The sequence below is a fragment of the Myotis myotis genome, unplaced genomic scaffold (assembly GCF_014108235.1).
Source record: "Myotis myotis isolate mMyoMyo1 unplaced genomic scaffold, mMyoMyo1.p scaffold_m19_p_4, whole genome shotgun sequence".
Classification (NCBI taxonomy): domain Eukaryota; kingdom Metazoa; phylum Chordata; class Mammalia; order Chiroptera; family Vespertilionidae; genus Myotis; species Myotis myotis.
In genome coordinates this window covers 94,546,889-94,567,215 of record NW_023416346.1, presented here as the reverse complement: position 1 = coordinate 94,567,215, position 20,327 = coordinate 94,546,889, and the positions used below count along the sequence as shown (strand labels likewise).

The following is a 20,327-nucleotide window of genomic DNA, read 5'->3' as shown; positions in this document are numbered from 1 at the left end:
AAGCATAATGCAAATAAACATATTTTTCTTGTTCTCCAAAAGTGAAATATTTCCTGTTGCACAAACCGAATAAGTTAGTACAAGACTAAGGACATAGCAATCGGCTGCTAAAATATTCACTACTAGTACTAGTGGAGAGCAAATGTGTTAGGGAAATGAATGCAACACAATTATAGTAATTAGTCATTAGTGAACATTGTAGTTCCTTATTAATAATCCTATATAGTAAAAGCCCAATATTCAAACTGTCCAGTCATCTGGTCAGCCGTTCAACCAATCAAAGCTTAATATGCTAATGATATGCTAAGGCCGCTCAACCGCTCGCTATGACGTGCACTGACCACCAGGGGGCAGACAGTCGACCGGCAGGTTAGCTTTCTGCTGGGGTCCGGCTGATTGGGACTGAGTGAGATGGGCCAGACACACCCTGGAGCCCTCTCATGGTCCCGCCCCAGGTGGCCAACCTCCCATTTCCCTCCTCGGCCCCAACCATGCATCGCTGAGGTTCCTCAGCCTGGCCTACACCTTCTCCCAATCCAGGACCCCTCAGGGGATGTCAGAGAGTCAGTTTTGGCCCGATCCCACAGGTCAGGCCGAGGGAATTCATGCACCTGGCCTCTAGTTATGCATAACAGGATATTGTCAAAATTAAGTTATGGAATTTAAAAAAAAATGTTTCTTATATACTGTTATATTGGCTTGGCCACAAACATTTTTGTGGTGGGCTGCACGTGGCCCGCGGACTGCGAGTTTGACATGCTTGGATTAGGCAAAGACCATATATGCATAACCTGTAGACACAGACAACAGTGCGGTATTTGCCAAGGGAAGGGAGGGTGAGCGCTGGGTGGAAGCAGGCATGGGGGTTAGGGAATTGGGGACTTCTATTAGTGTAAACAATAAAAAACTTATCATGTCTTACTGAGAGTGATAGAAATTCAATTCAAATGAACCTAATAATTGGCCTTTATTTAGGTAATGTCACTGGAAAATCTGATTATGGTCCTCAAATACCCTAAACACTATTGGTCTTTCTGTGTCTCTGCTCTGCTAGCCCATGCTTGTTTTTTGTTGTTGTTTGTTTTGTGTGTGTGTTTGTAGGCTGTCTCATAAAGGTGAAGAAGATGGCCCCAATAGTGACAGACTCAAATCCTCTGATGGTGGCAACCCCACTAAGGAGAGATAGCTTTTTCAGGAATAATGGCTTGCTTGCTTCTTATATCCATGGTGAAAATGGCACAATGTCCATGAGGAGAGGGCCTTGACAGGCTCAAGCCAAATTATATTACTATTCTGAGACAGGACTTGTGATTGTTCCACAAGGATGACCTAAGTGGAAGAGTACTTCATGTCTTTTAAATGCAATGATGATCATTCAAGTTTAAAAGAAAAACAGCAAAAATGAAATTTCAGTCCAAAACTTATATATTATATACCAGAATAATGCAACAATCATAAGAGTCAATGAAATGTTTTGTGCAACTTTAAAAATCCTGCATATTTATTTTCCCATTAATATAAAGAATTTACTGTGTGCTGAGTGTCTAATACGTGTCCTGCTTTTTGTATATATTATCTCTACTCTCCACAGCAAAACTGAGTGATTCTATTTTTATTCCTATTTTAAGAGAAGGAAAACTCATCATGGCAAAATTGTGATTAAAACCCAGATTTATCTTGAAGAAAAGAAAGAAGTTAATACGGGAAATTGACGTGCCTAGAGGACAAAGCTGGCATCAAGATTTCATTCTCCCTCTAAAAGACTGCTAAATATTTCGGGGGACAGGGGGAAGGAAACCGGGATTGTGTTCTTGAAAGTAGAAGGAAAACTCACGCAAAAAGGCCTCTATTAAATCATCAGTGCGTGAAGGAGCCACAGAGCAATCGCCACAGTAGGAGAAGGTGCACAGAGTGGTCTTCCTGGTAGGGCATGCCCTACTCTCGCGTTGTTTCCTAGCAGGCGCGAGAGCAGGCGCGAGAGCAGGCGCGAGAGCAGGCGCGAGAGCAGGCGCGAGAGCAGGCGTCAACTGTACCCAGAAGCCCTCGGGGCTGAGCTAGTGCGAGTGGAAGCTTCAGCTTGAGAGGGCGTGAATCCTTTGTGCTCTGAGGTACATACGGGCCATGGGGGCGCTAACCAGTCGTCTGCTAGGTCTCTGGAGGGCCCAAGCTCCAGAGCAGCTCGGTGCGGTTGGGGAGGAGCAGGAAGTGGGAGCCATGGCAGTAGTTGATGAGGTGGAGGAGGAGAGTGGAGAGGGCGGCCCCACCCCCAGGCAGGGTGGCTTCAAAAGGAAGGCCCACTCAGGAAGGCATCACGAACAAGAGCCCCGCGGGAAACGCACCAAACACAGTTCAGGTTCCGTTTACGAGGCACTCTTTTTGAGGGGTGAAGGCAGTGATGTGCAGATCCGCGCACTAGGGAACGTGTGGAACTTGCACAGGATCTACTTGTGCCAGTCAGGCTACTTCGCTAGCATGTTCAGTGGTGCTTGGAGGGAATCAACCATGAATACCATAGAGTTGCAAATGCCTGACGACAACATTGATCGTGACGCACTGCACGAGGCTTTAGGCTCTCTGTACAGAGACTACGTGCTCATTCAGCCCAGCCGAGTGGTCCGGATCCTGGCCACGGCCAGCATGCTGCAGCTCGACGAGCTGATTCAACAGTGTGGGGAGATCATGGAGGAAACGATTAGTGTCCAGACCGTATGCAGCTACTACTACTCTGCCGGGAGCTACGGCCTCCCAAGCATCAGGACCATGTGCTTTCAGTGGCTGCTGCACAACCTGATGACTCACCGTGGTGATGAACTAATTCGAGAAATCAGCCTGGATATCATGGAAGAGCTCATTGTCTCTTCAGAGCTCTTAGTGATAGAAGTGGAGATGGATGTGTACACAATGCTGAAAAAGTGGATGTACTTGCAGCTGCAGCCAACATGGAGGGGCCCCCGCAGAGCCTTATTGTCCGACGCCAACTTGTGGTTTGCTAGGTCCAAGAGGGAGTTGGATGGCATCCCTTTCTTGGAGACCCCGCAGGGCAGAGCCTTCGTGCCAGTGTTCCAGCACCTGCGGCTGGCCTACATAGTCTGTGACCTGCCATCAGCACGCATCATTGACCAGGATGCACTGATCCCCGCCACGTGGCTGACCCCAGTGTACAAAGAGCAGTGGCTTGCCCTCCTCAAGGCTGAGCAAACCAGGGGGCTCCCGCCCATTGAGGTCCACGTGTCCAACTTCCAGAGGAACAGCATGCGGTGTGGGCACCAGGTCCACAGGGAAGAGACATGCAGCTGGCGGTGGGCAGGCTTCCACTTTAGCTGGGACTTGGTAGTGTGCTACTCCAACCGGCGCGTCACCTTCAGGCGCAGTGCACTGAACAATCCCCACGGCCTCGGGGCCAGCTTACTCTGGCAGGGAAAGGTTGCCTTCCGCCTGTGCCTGGTTTCCTTGGACAGGGCTGGAAGAACCGTTCTCAGGCAGGACACAGAATACCAGGTGCTTTCCCTGGGAAAAGATGAAGAGCTAGAGGTAGCAAACCTGGAGAACCAAGATGTGGTCTTCCCCGTATATGTGGCCTGTAACTTCGTGTACCTTCCCAGAGAGAGGTCCTGCCAAGAGTAAGGACCCCCACAAAAGCTCAGAGAGCCCAGCAACTCTTTTCTGGGCACAGGAGCAGCCAACTTTCTCTAGATGCCACATCTCTCCATGGGATCAACTGGCCTTGCCCATCTCTGGTGACCAAATTCTGTCAGAGGCCCTGTTGAACTGTAGCTTGTGATATTTGAGACTGTTTACCAGCACTTATGAAGAGGACACATTTTGAAGCCCTCAATCACCTCAAGAACTCATTCCTGCTTTCATGTGGCAACTTGTTCTCCTGGTTTAACATACATAGACACCCCCCAACCCCACCTCATTTCTGTGAAAAAAAAAAAAAAAAAAAAAAAAAACAATTGACTTTAAAGAGAATCTCTACAACTCTTTGTTTAGTTCTTTTTCTTTCTTTCTTTCTTTTTTTTTTGCATTTCCCTGATGATTGGTCATGTTGAGCAACTTTCCATATGCCTATTATTTTCTTTTGTTTGATTAAATAAAATTTAAAGGAATACTTTGACTTCTCTTTGACTTGGTGTTTTTAGAGCTGCCCAGTATGGATATCCCTCAAAAATTAAAAAGATATGCCTTGACCTGTTTGACTCAGTGGATAGAGCGTCCGCCTGGGGACTGAAGGGTCCCAGGTTTGATTCCGGTCAAGGACATGTACCTTGGTTGTGGGCACATCCCCAGGAGGAGGTGTGCAGGAGGCAGCTGATCAATGTTTCTCTCTCATCATGGATGTTTCTAACTCTCTATCCCTCTTCCTTCCTCTCTGAAATCAATAAAGATATGTTTTTAAAAAATTAAAAAGATACTTTTAGGTTGAAGACAAACCAACAAAAAGATCATTGGTGTAGCCTAGGTGTGCTCACTTAGGGAGAGAACGTGTAAAGCAAGTAATACACTTAGTGGCAGGAAATGGGAAAGGGGTAAACATCCCAATGGATCCAGTGGTGGTGGTGGTAATGCCGCCTGAAGGGTTTGAGTCCTTTTAAGACTCTTCATTCTGCATCTGCAGACTAGAAATGAACATATGAGAACAAAAATGAGACAAGAAATAGTGGTTATGCTGAGAGGCAAATGTAAGGAGATCCAGTGGAAGGGGTTAAATTCTTTCATGTCCTTTTTAAATTGTTGCCAGGCATCTAAGGGATTAGTTTGTAAGTTTGCCTGGGATAATTGTATAATATGCTGTTGTAATTCTAAAATATCGAGGGTGGTGTTATCTTTACCCCAAGCACCAAGAAGGTGATTTTTTATTGATTCACAAGGGTGCGAGGTATTATTATACAGAACGAGGGTAACACATCTAGGAAAAATTATAATGACACTGCAAGGATATTCTTTGCTCTAGGCTGTGGATTTTATCACCCATCCACAAGACTGTAGCCAACAATTCAATCTCAAAGTGGATGCCAATTTTTTTTTGTATAGACAAGATATTAGTTACATTTTCCTTAACTTGTTGTACAAACTGAGGAGTTTGGACAGTTTGTACCATGGATGAAACAGCAATTCCCACAATAGTAAGTAACATTACGAGGGCAAAGATTCCTGCAATTAACATTCCAAGAAATCTTTTTTGTCGTTTTAAGATTTTTACCAGATCATGTAACAGTTGGTAGGTTTGATGAGATTCCCAAGGCTCGCTTAGGTTAGTAGGAACCCAAGCAAAAGCCAGTTGTTTTAAAATAATGAGGGAATCCTTTTGGAATGTAGAATTAATGCAATGGGGTAGTGTGCAACCTGGGCATGACACCTCATACGGATGGCTTGTAGCATTAAGGCACATCTGGATGGGGCCTGAGAGGAGTACAAACAGATCAAACACACAGGCGGTGTCAAATACTGTCTTATTGGGAGTTCCCCATAAGGTATGAATGGAATTATCTGAGCTATAATTAAAACTATACCATTTTATAGGTGCAAGTGCAGCAGCTAATTTCCATTGCATATTTTGTAGGGGCCAATTGTCATGTTGTAATTGAGATCCAACAAATCCTCCTCCATGCCATGAAATGGAGTGATTAACTTCAACATATAGATAAGATGCATTCCCTTTCCACTTTAGGGTGTGATTGTTACTATATGCAGATCCATAGGGGCTCCAATCCACAAAGGAAAAACTCTTATTAAGTTTGCTGGTGGTAGGGTAATCACTATAACAGTCTTGCCAATTAATTTCTTCCTCAGTGGGGTACCATTCATAGACTTTTTACATAATGGCTTATTGGTGGGGGGGGGGGGTAGTACAGTTACATTTTGTGCACCTCTCCCCGGAGCAAGGAGTGATAGTAGACATATTTGGTCTTTTGTTTCCCCCTCCTTTGGTGTCCATGCTAGCCAAAAGGCTCTCTTTAATTTTACACACAAAGGAGCAGTGGTTGGATTCTGTGTCATACAAAAGGGAAGCTGGGTGGTGACACCCATGTAATTATACTTTGCCCATATACTTCCTTGCCCCACCTGTGGTCTTCTTAGGTGACCAAGGTGTTTGGTATTATTGGTGACTACATTAGGTGGGGGGTCAGTCCACGTAAGGGGTCTTACCCGTGGTGGGTCAGGAACATAAGTTCAAAATACTTCCCCATTTACCCCTGGTATTATTACTACAGAGCTGATTACTGCTAGCATGGCAAGAAAGACGTTCTTAGGCATTCTTGGCATTCTGGTCTCCTCACAAATTTGCTCAGCTTTTTGGACAGTCTTCTTTACCATGCCCCAGGTGACCTCTGGGCTTTTTGTCATTTGCTTCGTCCTCCTCCCACTCCTTATCTTCAGTGGGTTACTTGGGGCTGCTGCTATCTGCGCCTGGGGTAGTCGATTGTCTGCAGCTGTAAGGCGAGGCTCTAGATGCAAGGTCCTCATTAAACTGGCCAGTTCCTCCCTCAGACCCATGTTGAAGTTTAATATTTCTTGCGGGAATCCACATAGGCTTGGAGAAGTTTTCTGGAACTATACAAGCGTACCCTCAATAAAATGTTGAGAGAGGATCGGGGCCCTTCCGTAAACCAGACTCGGGATCTTTCCATTTAACCAGACCATTTTCCTTTGGCTTATTCTGACACCAGTGTATTTCCATGGGTGTCTTGCCATCGGCATCACAAGTGAAAAAATTTAAAGTAATTAAGGCTTTGTGTAAGTCTACTTACAGGAGATTTCTCCATATTCCCCCTTTTTTGTTTTAAATAATATTAAGAGGCTTTTGGAAATCCTGCAGTGTGCTGAATTTTCAACTTTTTACAAAATTGCTGTAAATTATAGCTTGTGTTTCTGAGTCATTTTAACTGGGTAACAAATTTGTCATTTCTTCTATAGAGATTTTTAGATAAGACCTTAACCAATTAACGTCCCCTAATAATTTCTGAAAGTCATTTAAGGTTTTAAGACAATTCTTTTTGTATTTCTAATTTTTAAGGCCTAATATATTGACTTTTAATTACAGTTTCTAAATACCTGAAGGGCATTTTCCTTTAATTCCTCCCAAATTGATCTTTGAGCTACATTTAGGGAGTTTCTTTTAAAAACGTTTTTCTTTCTTTCAAACTGAGCAACAAACTTTGTTGCTTCTTGGATGCTGGCCAATGCAGCCATGCATACTTTCCAAGCAAAAGTAACTTTCTTTTTATTTATGGTGTCTCATTAATGGTGAGATTTAATGCTTGAACAATAATTTTTAGTTTACTTTGTAAATAGTAGTGGAAGAGATTTTTAAATTTCTCCTTTCTCTTTTCTTATTATCCTATACTAGTGGCCTGGTGCACGAAATTTGTGCATGGGGTAGGGTGTGTTCCTCAGCCTGGCCTGCACCCTCTCCAATTTGGGACTCCTCGAAGGATTTCCTACTGCCAGTTTACAGGGATCAGCCCTAAACCAGCAGTCAGACATCCCTCTCACAATCCGGGACTGCTGGCTCCTAACCGCTCACCTGCCTGCCTGCCTGCCTGATTGCCTCTAACCATTCTACCTGCCGGCCTGCTCACCCCCAACTGCCCCTCCCCCCGCTACTGGCCTGCTTGCCCACAATGCCCCCCTACCAGACTGATCACCACAAACTGCCCCCCCTGCTGGCCTGCTCACCCCTACTTTCCCTCCCCACTGGCCTGCTCATCCCCAACTGTCCCCTTGCTGGCCTGCTCACTCCAAACTGCCCCCCTGCTGTCCTGATCACATACAACTGACCGCCACTGGTGGCCTGCTTGTTCCCAACTGGCCCCCCTGCTGGTCTGCTTACCCCCAACGGCCCGACCCCCCACCAGCCTGATCACCCACAAGTGCCCTCCCCTCGTGGCCTCTAACCACTTCTACCTCAGCCCCACCACCATGGCTTTGTCCAGAAGAACATCTGGAAGGTCTCCTGGAAGGTCTCCCAGTCTAATTAGCATATTACTCTTTTATTTGTGTAGATATATTTGTCTGTAAATATGATTATGATTGCAGGTATGAGTAGGACCAGGTAAAATTTTATAGAATGGGCCTTTTATTACAGATGGTTTGCCATGTATGCATTTTTTCTAAAGAAGTAAAAATTACTTCAAAAAATGTTTCAGGAAGACTTTGAGAAATTTACAGTATCTGCTTTTCTTCCAAGAAAGTTGTCACTTTTATTCCAGAGTGAGAACTATTTGTATGCTTTCTATGTCAGCATAGGGCCTCTGTGACTGGGAGGCACTTAGCTTGACTTGAGAGTAATTATCTTGCTCACTGGCTGGGAGGGAGAGTGTGTGGCAGAGGAGATAAATACTCAGTTCTGGATTATTCATAGATTGCTGACTTTCTGGATTGATTGTGCAAGCCCCTCCTTTTATTGATGTCCACCTTCTATTGACAGACATCTACCCTGGGAGAGAAATGAGATGAAACTCTCTTTTCATTGTAAAAAGCATTTGAATTCCTAAGGTGTGATAAGGCCACCCAGCCATCCACAGTCAAGGTACACATTTTCATAGAGGATGTTCCCACTCTTGAATAAATTAAAACAATATTTTTCTTTTAATTTAAACTTTCTTCTATAACTGTTTTCTTGTTACTTAAAAGATAGTTTTTTTGAAACTGCTTCCAAAGTTTTTCAAGCTGTATATGTCCTTGGAATTAATTTATAAATAAGAATTGAGCCCAGCCGGTGTGACTCAGTGGTTTAGCATCGACCTATGAACCTGAAGTCACAGTTTGATACCAGGTCAGGCCACATGCCTGGGTGTGGGCTTGATCCCCAGTACAGGGAGTGTAGGAGGCAGCCAATCAATGATTCTCTCTCATCATTGATGTTTCTATCTCTCTCCCTCTTCCTTCCTCTCTGAATCAGTAAGAATATATTTTAAAGAGAGAGAGAGAGAGAGAGAGAGAGAGAGAGAGAGAGAGAGAAGAGTATATATGTTTGTAAATAAGAAAACATGTATTTGATGCTCTTAGAAAGTCTTATTTTCTTTCATTAAAACTTGTGCAGTATAGGGAACTCCATAGATTCTCTTAATTTGAAGAAAGTTATAGGGAAAGGTACTAATTCAGAGTTCCTTGGGAAAATGTGTCACATATATTTTTTATGTTTATTTTTTTAAATCAAAAACTGAAATATTTTCTATTCAGAAAATATATTTGGATCTAAATATCTTCTATAATTTTAACCCTAAAATATCAATTTAAATATTTTTAAAATGGTTGGGATGTTTGCTTTTTAAATAAGTTAGGTTACTGGAGTTCGACATGTTACTGGATCACCTGGGGTAATTTTCTGATTGGAAAATTAAGAATTATAGTCAGAGGGGAGGACATGAGAATTTTTAAAGAACATATTCAATTTACTTTACAAGCTGAACCTCTCTTATCATGTGACTTGTTTTGTATGTTTGTTAAACTATATTATCACATAAGCATTGCTGCTATTGGGACAAACAGTGACAGTTGATTCGGGTCATTTGAATGTCCACTGTCCGTTTTAATTTGTATGTTCTTTTTGACACTGTCATATGCTCAATCTTCAGTGGAAGTCATGAGAACCTATTATTTTTGCCTGCTCCCTCCTTTATGTTGGAAATATTCTTTTTTACCCAGAGGGACCTTAACTTTGATGTAAGGGATTGTTTCTGTTGCCAACTTTTTTCTTCCTTGCCAAGTAAGAGAGTTGTTGTGAACTCTTCAGTGATGCCTTCCCCAGGATATTTGCAGATGTGGTTGGGAAAAGTCATTTCATCCTTGACCTTTGCATGTCAGGTGCTGGGGTGCCCGGGGTGCCGCTTTGCATGCGCCCTGGCTCTCTGATCCCAATGGCAGATCATGGGGCCACAGGCATGGTGGCACCTCTGATCGTGATCATCGGCTGGGGGACAGGCAAAGGCGGCCTCAGTTTTCTGATCCAGGGCTGGGGGATAGGGCTCTTGCCACCCGGCTCTTGTCTGCTGCCTGGGTTTCTGATCACCGCTCTTCCATCCTCCCCCTTTCGCCTCCCATCATTGCGCCCGTGTATGCAAATTAACCACCATCTTTGTTGGCGGTTAACCGCCATCTTTCTTGGGAGTTAATTTGCATATCGCCCTGATTAGCCAATGGGTAGCGTAACGAAGGTATGGACAATTATCCTTTTTGTCTTTTATTAGATCCTATCAAATAAAAGAGAAACATGGTAATTGGCGTACGACCGCTACCCTTCCCATTTGCTAATCAGAGAGATATGCAAATGAACTGCAAGCCAAGATGGCGGCCGGCAGCCAGGCAGCTTGAAACTAACATGAGGCTTGCTTGCTTCAGTGACGGAGGAAACCAACGTTCCCCGCCTGCCTTGCCGGCCTCTGAGCCTGCAGTTTAAGAAACATTGTAACAAATATAGAAGCTAAACAAAACCCCAGAAACCTGCTTTTGGAGAGCCCGGGATCTCAGAGATGGAGTTATACATTGTTTTGATTGTAGCACCGAAACAAACCAAATACCTTCTTTCAGAAGCTGAGGCCTCAGAGCTGGAGCCAACCCTCAGAGCTAAAGCTAGCCCAGAATAAAAAAAAAAAGAAAAAAAGGAGCGGTTGGGAGCTTCAGTCCCAGCCTGAAAACAGACATCATCCCCTCACCCAGGCTGGCCAGGCACCCCAGTGGGGACCCCCACCCTGATCCAGGACACCCTTCAGGGCAAAGCAGCCAGCCCCACCCATGTACCAGGCCTCTATCCTATATAGTAAAAGGGTAATATGCCTCCCAGCACCGGGATCAGCGGAGCCGCAAGGCCTCCCAGCACCAGGATCGGCGGAGCCGAGAGGCCTCCCGGCACCAGGATCAGCATGACAGGGGGCAGCGCCCAAACCCCCTGATCGCCCTGCGGCTCTGTGTGTGACAGCGGGTGGGGCCACAACCTCCCTATCCACCCTGCTCTGTTCATGACAGGGGAAGGCGCCCCAACCCCCTGATCAGTCCTGCTCTGTGCCTGATACGGGAGAGCTCCCCAACCCCCTGATCACCCTGCGGCTCTGTGTGTGACAGGGTAGAGCCATAACCTCCCCATTGGCCCTGCCCTGAGTGTGAGAGTGGCAGTGCCCCAACCCCCTGATCGGCCCTGCTCTGTGGGTGATAGAGGGCGGAGCCCCAACCCCCTGATCCGCCCTGCCCTGAGTGTGACAGGGGGCGGTGCTCCAACCCCCCAATCGGCCCTACCCTGAGCGTGACTGAGGGTGGCATCGCAACCTCCCAATCTGTGCATGACAGGGGGCGGCGCCCCAACTCCCCAATCGGCCCTGCTCTGAGCCCGACCTGGGGCTGCACCTAGGGATTGGGCCTGCCATCTGCCACCCGGGAGCAGGCCTAAGCCAGCAGGTCGTTATCTCCCGAGGGGTCCCAGACTGCGAGAGGGCACAGGCCGTTCTGAGGGACCCCCCTCCCCCCCCCAGGTGCACAAATTTTTGTGCACTGGGCCTCTAGTAGGATAATAAAAGGGCAATATGCAAATTGATTCTAACAGAATGACTGGGAATGACTGGTCACTATGACAAACACTGACCACCAGGGGGCAGACGCTCAATGAGCAGCTGGTCCCTGGTAGTCAGTGCCCTCCCACAGGGGTAGCTCTGCTCAGCCACAAGCCAGGCTGAGGGCTGCCAGCACAGCGGTGGTGGTGGGAGCCTCTCCCACTTTCTCAGCAGCACTAAGGATGTCCTACTGCAGCTTAGGCCTGTTCTTGCTGGCAAGTGGACATCTCCTGAGGACTCCAAGGCTGCCAGAGGGATGTCTGACTGCCAACTTATGCCCAATCCCCCAGGGAGGAGGCCTACGCCAGCAGGTGGACATCCCCTGAGGTGTCCCAGACTGCGAGAGGGCACAGGCTGGGCTGAGGGATTCCCCCGAGTACACAAATTTTTGTTCACCAGGCCTTTAGTATATATATAACCTTCAGAAATTTTATACTTTCAAAGTAGCCTTCAAACCTGTTCATGTCCTTTAAAAATGTATTTTTACTCCACTTTTCTTTCTTTCTGTCATTAACCTGTATATACCTTCAGTTATTAAAACTATGCAATATTTTAACCTTAATTTTCCAGTGATAATTAGATTGACATTTATCAACATACCTTTTGTAATTATTTTAAAAGACATCCATTAAATTTAAACTGTTTTTTATATTAAAAGTTTGATAATAAACATTTAGTTCAGACCATAGCATTAATCCCCTTTTTAAATTAGACCATATTAAACATTATATCTTAGGTTGAAATTTTACCACACGAACTACAATATATTTTGAACTATTAATTTCTTCAGAGAAAATATAAGAATTATTTTTCTCAAAAATGAATTTCTAAACTTTAAGCATTTTGTTATTACAACTATATAATTTTTCCCAATTTAATTTAAATTCTTAGAAGCTTTAAATTTCAGGTGGCAAGTTAAATACTTAGTATTTCTTAAATTAATAATACTTTTACATTTTTAAGGATATATTTCAAATAAAATACAAGGTATATTTAATTAATAGATTAAATTCTATCCTCTAGATTTTTCATATGAGGCAAATTTAGATTAATACTTTAGTATCTTGTTTTAAAATACACAGATATTTAATAATCTTTATTATTTAATTCAGCAATGTTCTAAAATCTTAAATTACTGAAGGCTTTGGAAAACTATATTTCTGGCCAAAAGGCAGGGGGAGGGGATTTTAAAACAGCCACATTTTTCCTTAGAGATAACATGTAAGGTTTCTGTTGCTGCCGCAGGCTTCTCTGCTTTTACAGGGAGAAGAGTGACTGGCCCTTTATCATTAATATATTATTACTGAAAAGCTTTACCACAAATTCTTTATTGTAGTTATTTTTATTATTTATGTTCTAACAACATTAAGATTTTAAAGCCAATTACCATCCAAGGCATTTTCTTTTGGCAAATTTTGCAACAGAGCTAACTTATTGACTTTCAGTGGCTTCAATGCTAAAGTATTATTTTATTTTATTTTATGAAAATAGGAGTGCCTCCAAGATTTGGGAGGCAACCTTGGAATATGGTATATTATTATTTTAAAATTGCCTATTATTATGGAAACATTAATTCTATTCCCTAAATACAGCCTGTATATTTTTCTTGTGCCATTTTTGTCATCTTTTTAAAGAAAAAACAGTCTGGTTTATTCTGTAGCATCTGTGAAGAGATTGGGGCTCAAGAAGTCGGACAAAATAGGAAGGAGTGCGCACATTTTCTTAAACTTGATTTTCTATTCATGGGTACAGAAATCCACAGATCCATCCCTAAATTCTGAGATATGTTTCATTTGTCTAAATTTTAAATGATGGACTGCAAAATAAAAACATGGCAAAAATGAGATTTTTATTTTATTTTATTTTTTTAATTAAATCTTTATTGTTCAGATTATTACATTTGTTCCTCTTTTTTCCCCCCATAACTCCCCTCCTCCCAGTTCCCACCCCACTCTCCGCCCTCACTCCTCACCCACTGTCCTCATCCATAGGTGCACGATTTTTGTCCAGTCTCTTCCCGCATCTCCCACACCCCTTTCCCCCCCAAGAATAGTCAGTCCATTCCCTTTCTATGTCCCTGATTCTATTATGATCACCAGATTATTTATTCACTTGATTCTTAGATTCACTTGTTGATAGATGCATGTTTGTTGCTCATAATTTGTATCTTTACCTTTTTCTTCTTCTTCCTCTTCTTAAAGGATACCTTTCAGCATTTCATATAATACTGGTTTGGTGGTGATGAACTCCTTTAGCTTTTCCTTATCTGTGAAGCTCTTTATCTGACCTTCAGTTCTGAATGATAGCTTTGCTGGATAAAGTAATCTTGGTTGTAGGTTCTTGGTATTCATCACTTTGAATATTTCTTGCCATTTCCTTCTGGCCTGCAAAGTTTCTGTTGAGAAATCAGCTGACAGTCGTATGGGTATTCCCTTGTAGGTAACTGAGTTTCTTTCTCTTGCTGCTCTTAAGATTCTCTCTTTGTCTTTTGCTCTTGGCATTTTAATTATGATGTGTCTTGGTGTGGTCCCGTTTGGATTCATTTTGTTTGGGGTTCTCTGTGCTTCCTGGACCTGTAAGTCTATTTCTTTCACCAGGTGGGGGAAGTTTTCTGTCATTATTTCTTCAAATAGGTTTTCAATATCTTGCCCTCTCTCTCCTTCTGGTACCCCTATAATTCTGATGTTGGTACGTTTGAAGTTGTCCCAGAGGCTCCTTATACTATCTTCGTATTTTTGGATTCTTTTTTCATTTTGCTTTTCTGGTTGGGTGTTTTTTGCTTCTTCACATTTCAAATCTTTGCCTTGATTCTTGCGCTCCTCTGGTCTGCTGTTGAGAGTCTGTATAGTATTTGTTATTTCAGTACGTGTATGTTTAATTTCTAGTAGGTTCTTTATCATAACATCGAGGGTCTCATTAGATTTCTTGAAGATCTCACTACATTTATCGGCGGCTTCTAGACAGTTCTTAAGAGACCTTAAAAGTGTGGTTCTGAACTCAATATCCTCCATTGACAGTTTTGTCCTGTTTCTTTGTCTCCGCCTTTTTTATGCTTTCTTGGTGCACCCCCTAGTGGTCTTTGTTCGCAGTCTTGTTGTAGTTAAACCTTGATTGTTGTCGGTAATACCGGGGGTGATTTGACCTCCAGGCTAACTGGCTATGAGTGTCTGCTGTGTCTGCAGTGGGAGAGCTTCGGTGCTGGATCTCTAGGGCGGTGCTAATCTAGCGTTTGCCTGAGGCTATCCGACAAATGGCTCTGCGCAGGGCTTGGGCGGGGCGGGTCCCCGGGGATCTACAGGGCGGGTCGGAGCGAGCAGTTATGGCTGCTCTCAGTTCCGTCCCTAGGGGCTCTGCCTCACAGGGTCCCAGCAACTGCTGCAAACCTTGGAGAGAAAGCTGCCTTCGAGTTCCGACAGAAGCCAGACAGTCCCGCTTCTCCCGTTTGAGTCTGGGTCCCTAGAGACTCGCCCGGATCTGGAGCTCAGAGTCTGAAACTCCCTCCCAATTGAAAACAACAACCGTGCCCTCCGCCTCCAGCCCACTTCGCGTGCACTCCGCACCTTAGTATTTCACTTGAGCACTGCGCCTCCTCTGAGTCTGGGTATGATATTCTCTTTCCTCCTAGTTGTAGAATTTCCACTTAGCCAGCCTCCCTGTGGTTCTGGATGATGTCCGTTCCATCTTTTAGTTGTTTTTTGAAGTGGTTGTTCGAGGCAGCAATCTCCGGCGTTAACCTATGCCGCCATCTTGGTTTCTCTCTAAAAAATGAGATTTTTAATAGCATTCTCGAGTGAGCGTCCATTCTACAGGATTGCCAAAAGACCTAATAATTTTTTAATTACTTCCCTTTGCCTAGGGAATTTTCCTAGAACCTGTATTATTGGCCACGTATACTGCTCATATTCTCTCTCTCCCCCGTTCCTGCGTTCTGTTTGTTCTGGGGAGACTCAGCAATGGCCTGGCCACCTATCATTTCTTTCTTATTAAATTAAAGTCATGCTTAATAAACTAAAAATAAACAACAAAGACAGATAAAATAATAATTAATAGATAAGTATCCAATAATTTCCTTTTTAATATCTAGGACATAAAGAGGTTGAATCTGCATTGATTGAATCTGGAGGCGGAATGCTCGTGCCTTTCCCTAGAATATACCACATGTGTCCTTGGTTGCCTACATTCTTTTTTGTTTTAATGTCCTGTTCTTCCACAATTACAACACCTTTTATTCTCCACTGTTACAGTGGCAGCAAGTAAATTTGCTTGAAAAGTGCCTGACCCCACATTCTGACATGCTCAAATCATTTCTGTAATGGTACTATTTTTTCTCAGTGGTGTCAGGCATTTCTTACAATCAGAATTGGCATTTTCATAAGCTAATTGTTGAAATAAAATGTCTCCTGCTGCTGAGCTTTTTTCAAGTTTTGACCCACTCTTTCCCAACATTCAAGATCTAATGTACTTTCTTCAGGAAAACAAGGGTTATGTTCTACAATAACATGCAAAAACTGTAAGAGAATACCTTCTGACACTTTAATTCCTTTATCCTTAAGCATGCAAACCAAAAGTCTACAATAAAGTTTCTTACTTTTTAACTGATTTCTGGCCCATTAGCCTGGCTAAAAAAAGATGTTCCCACCCTACTTACAGATCGAGACTTCTGCAGCTGGCCATGGGTTTTGCACATGGTGAATTTCCCCATCTTTTCGGTGAATTCTTTTTCCTCACCTATCTGGTGAATTTTCCCCACCTTGCCAGTGAAACCATTTTTCCGCTCTAGGCGAAATCTTCTTCTCCAAATGTCCCTCATCAAGGCGCCAGATGTGCGATCCATGTCTTGCGTGGTTCAGGGTTTGGGATCTGGAGAAGGGCCATATGCAAATGACAGAGATGAGACAAGAAATAATAATTTGGAAATATTGGGGGACAGGGACGAAGCCCAACTCAAGGGGAAGGACTTCCACTGGAGCTCAGGCCTTGCCAACCTTTTATTCAGTTTTGGATACACATATAGCCCTTAGGCAGGCAGGCAATTCTGGTAACAGACAGACTACCTTAAAGGTCAGTAAATATTAGTAAAGATTTACCCTGAGACTATTTGGTCAGGAAATTGCTTGAGCTACCATTGTCTCAATTAATCAATCAGTGCATAGCTCTGGCCCTTGCCAGGGCTCAAGGTTCACCAGCGTTCTGGGCTCCTTGTTTACACTTCTTTGATAGTCAAGACAATGGGTAGCTTTCAACATCTTAGCTTGTAAGTTAATGTTGAGTTCCTTCAACATGTTTTGTTCTAGGAGTCTTACATTATAGTCTTTGATCCATTTCAAGCTAAACTTTGTGAGTGGTGTAAGACTGGGTTCCAATTTCCTTTTCTACATGTGGTAATGCAGCATTCCAATCACCATTTGTTGAAAACAATATCCTTTAACCATTATGATGTCCTTGACTGTCTTATCAAATATTAGTTGACTGTATATGCACTGGTTTAATTCTGGGCTCTCTATTCTATTCCATTGGTCTACATGTCTCCTTTCTATGCCAACATCATACTCTTTGCATTACTATAGCTCTTGTAGTATAGCTTGGAATCAAGCAGTGTGAGACCTCCAGTTTTGCTTTTCTTTCTCACTATTACTTTGACTATTCAGGGATTTTGTGATTTTATACAAATTTTAGGATTCTTTTTTTTCCCTTATGGGTGAAAAAATAAAATCCTTTGTAATTTTGATAGGGATTTTGTTAAATCTATAGGTGGCTTTGGGTATCATGGGTATTTTAACAATATTATGTCTGCCAGTGCATGAAAATAAAGTGTTCTTTTATTTGTTGGTGTCCCCCTAGATTTCTTTCATCAAAGAATTTTAAGTTTCTTTGTAAAAATCATTCACTTCCTTGGTTAATTTATTCCTAGATATTTTATTATTTTTGTTGTTATGAATGGCCATACTTTTAATTTATTTTTCAGCAGTTTCATATTTACTGTATAAGGAATAAACTGCTTTTTGCATATTGATTTTACATATTGAAAATTTACTGAATTTGTTGATTATGTCCAACAGTGTTTAGTTGAGTCTTTGGCTGTTTTCTTTATATAAGATCATATCATCTGATAATAATGACAATTTTACTTCTTTGTTTCTGATTTGGGTACCTTTTATTTCTTTGTCTTGCCTCATTGCTCTATACAGAATTTGAAGTACTATATTGAATAAGAGTCATGTGAGTGGGCATTCTAATCTTGTTCTTGATCTTAGAGAAAAAGCTTTCTAATTTTGCCATTGAGTATCATGCTAGCTGTGGGTTTGTCATATATGGCCTTTATCACATTGCAGTATTTTCCTTCTATACCCAAACTGTTGAGATGTTGTTGTTGTTGTTTTCTCTCATCAGTAAAGGGTGTTGTATTTTTAGAAAGCTTTTCTTGCATCTATTAATGTGATTACATGATTTTTGTTATTCATCATATTAATGTGTGTATATTTATTGATAGTGTGGTGTAAATGTATTGATACTCATAATTTTAACCATTTTTGCATCTCAGGGATAAATCCCATTTAGCCATGATATATAAACCTTTTAATGAGTTCATTAGTTCAGTTTTCTAATATTTTGTTGAAAATCTTTGTATCTATGTTTATCAGGAATATTGACCTACAGTTTTCTTTGGTTGTGATGTCCTTTTTTGGTTTTGGTATCAGGGTAATGCTCCCTTTCAAAGAGAGTTTGAATGTGTTTCCTCCTCTTCAGTTTTATGGAACACTTGAGAAAGTTTGGCATTAATTTTTCTTTAAATATTTGGTAAAATTCACTAGTGAAACCACCTATTCCTGGAGTTTTCTCTGGTGGGTAGTTTTGATCAGTGATTGAATCTCCTTATTCATTATTGGTCTGTTAAGATTTTCTGTTTCTTCCTGGATCAGTTTCAGTAGGTTGCATGACTCTAGGAACTTTTCTGTTTCTTCCACATTATCTAATGTGCTGTTGTATAATTATTCATAGTAGTCTCTAATGATACTACTAATGGCCCGGTGCATGGATTCGTGTACATTGAAAGGAAATTAATGAGAAGGTGGTGATGGTGGGGTGGCAGGACTGGGCGAGATGGCTGGACATACCCTGAAGCCAACCTCCCGTAGTCCCTCCATGGCCAGCCACACCTAGGGCAGCACCAGAGTGAGTGAGGTCCCTCCAGCAGATGGGGTCCCTCGACCTAGCCTGCGGGGATCAGGCCGAAACCAGCTCTCTGACATCCCCAAGGGGTCTCGGGTTGGGAGAGGGCACTCTGCAAAGTTGCTCTCTGCTCCTGTATTGAGTGTCTGCCCCCTAGCGGTCAGTGTGTATCATACCAACTGGCTGGTTGGCCAGTCGGCCAGTCAGCTGATCGCTTAGCCTTTTATATATATAGAAGACTAGTGGCCCGGCACACTAAATTCATGCACAGGGGAGGGTGTGTTCCTCAGCCTGTCTTGCACCCTCTGCAATTTAGGACCCCTCGAAAAATGTCCTGCCATTTTACAGGGATCTGGCCTAAATCAGCAGTCGGACATCCCTCTCGTAATCCAGGACTGTTGGCTCCTAACCGCTCACCTGCCTGCTTGCCTGCCTGATTGCCTCTAACCACTCTGCCTGCCGGCCTGCTCGCCCTCAACTGCCCCCCCCTGCTGGCCTTCTTGCCCCCAAATGCCCCCCCTGCCAGCCTGATCACCCCCAACTGCCCCCCCCCCTGCTGGCCTGCTCACCCCTACTTTCCTTCCCCACTGGCCTGCTCATCCCCAACCATCACACTGCTGGCCTGCTTACTCCAAACTGCCCCCTGCTGTCCTGATCACCTCCAACTGACCCCCACTAATGGCCTGCTTTCCTCCAACTGCCACCCCTGCTGGTCTGCTTACCCCCAATGGCCCGACCCCCCACCAGCCTGATCACCCACAACTATCCTCCCCTCTTGACCTCTAACCTCCTCTACCTCGGCCCTGCCACCATGGCTTTGTCCAGAAGAATATCTGGAAGGTCTCCTGGAAGGTCTCCCAGTCTAATTAGCATATTACTCTTTTATTTGTGTAGATATATTTGTCTGTAAATATGATTATGATTGCAGGTATGAGTAGGACCAGGTAAAATTTTATAGAATGGGCCTTTTATTACAGATGGTTTGCCATGTATGCATTTTTTCTAAAGAAGTAAAAATTACTTCAAAAAATGTTTCAGGAAGACTTTGAGAAATTTACAGTATCTGCTTTTCTTCCAAGAAAGTTGTCACTTTTATTCCAGAGTGAGAACTATTTGTATGCTTTCTATGTCAGCATAGGGCCTCTGTGACTGGGGGGCACTTAGCTTGACTTGAGAGTAATTATCTTGCTCACTGGCTGGGAGGGAGAGTGTGTGGCAGAGGAGATAAATACTCAGTTCTGGATTATTCATAGATTGCTGACTTTCTGGATTGATTGTGCAAGGCCCTCCTTTTATTGATGTCCACCTTCTGTTGACAGACATCTAACCCAGGAGAGAAATGAGATGAAACTCTCTCTTTCTTGTCATTGTAAAAAGCATTTGAATTCCTAAGGTGTGATAAGGCCACCCAGCCATCCACAGTCAAGGTACACATTTTCATAGAGGATGTTCCCACTCTTGAATAAATTAAAACAATATTTTTCTTTTAATTTAAACTTTCTTCTATAACTGTTTTCTTGTTACTTAAAAGCTAGTTTTTTTTGAAACTGCTTCCAAAGCATTTCAAACTATATATGTCCTTGGAATTAATTTATAAATAAGAATTGAGCC

The 20,327-nt window shown here is 43.1% G+C and overlaps 1 protein-coding gene across 1 annotated transcript; it reads left to right on the top strand.

The window, feature by feature from the left end:
- The first annotated feature begins 2,121 nt into the window (after window positions 1-2,121).
- On the top strand, window positions 2,122-3,624 carry LOC118653522 (germ cell-less protein-like 1). Its single transcript, XM_036304186.1, has one exon. The coding sequence runs from the start codon at window positions 2,122-2,124 to the stop codon at window positions 3,622-3,624; it is 1,503 nt and encodes a 500-aa protein (XP_036160079.1).
- The last annotated feature ends 16,703 nt before the right edge of the window (window positions 3,625-20,327 follow it).

Coding starts and splice junctions, on each gene's coding strand:
- LOC118653522 (XM_036304186.1), top strand. CDS start 2,122: ATGGGGGCGCTAACCAGTCGTCTGCTAGGTCTCTGGAGGGCCCAAGCT.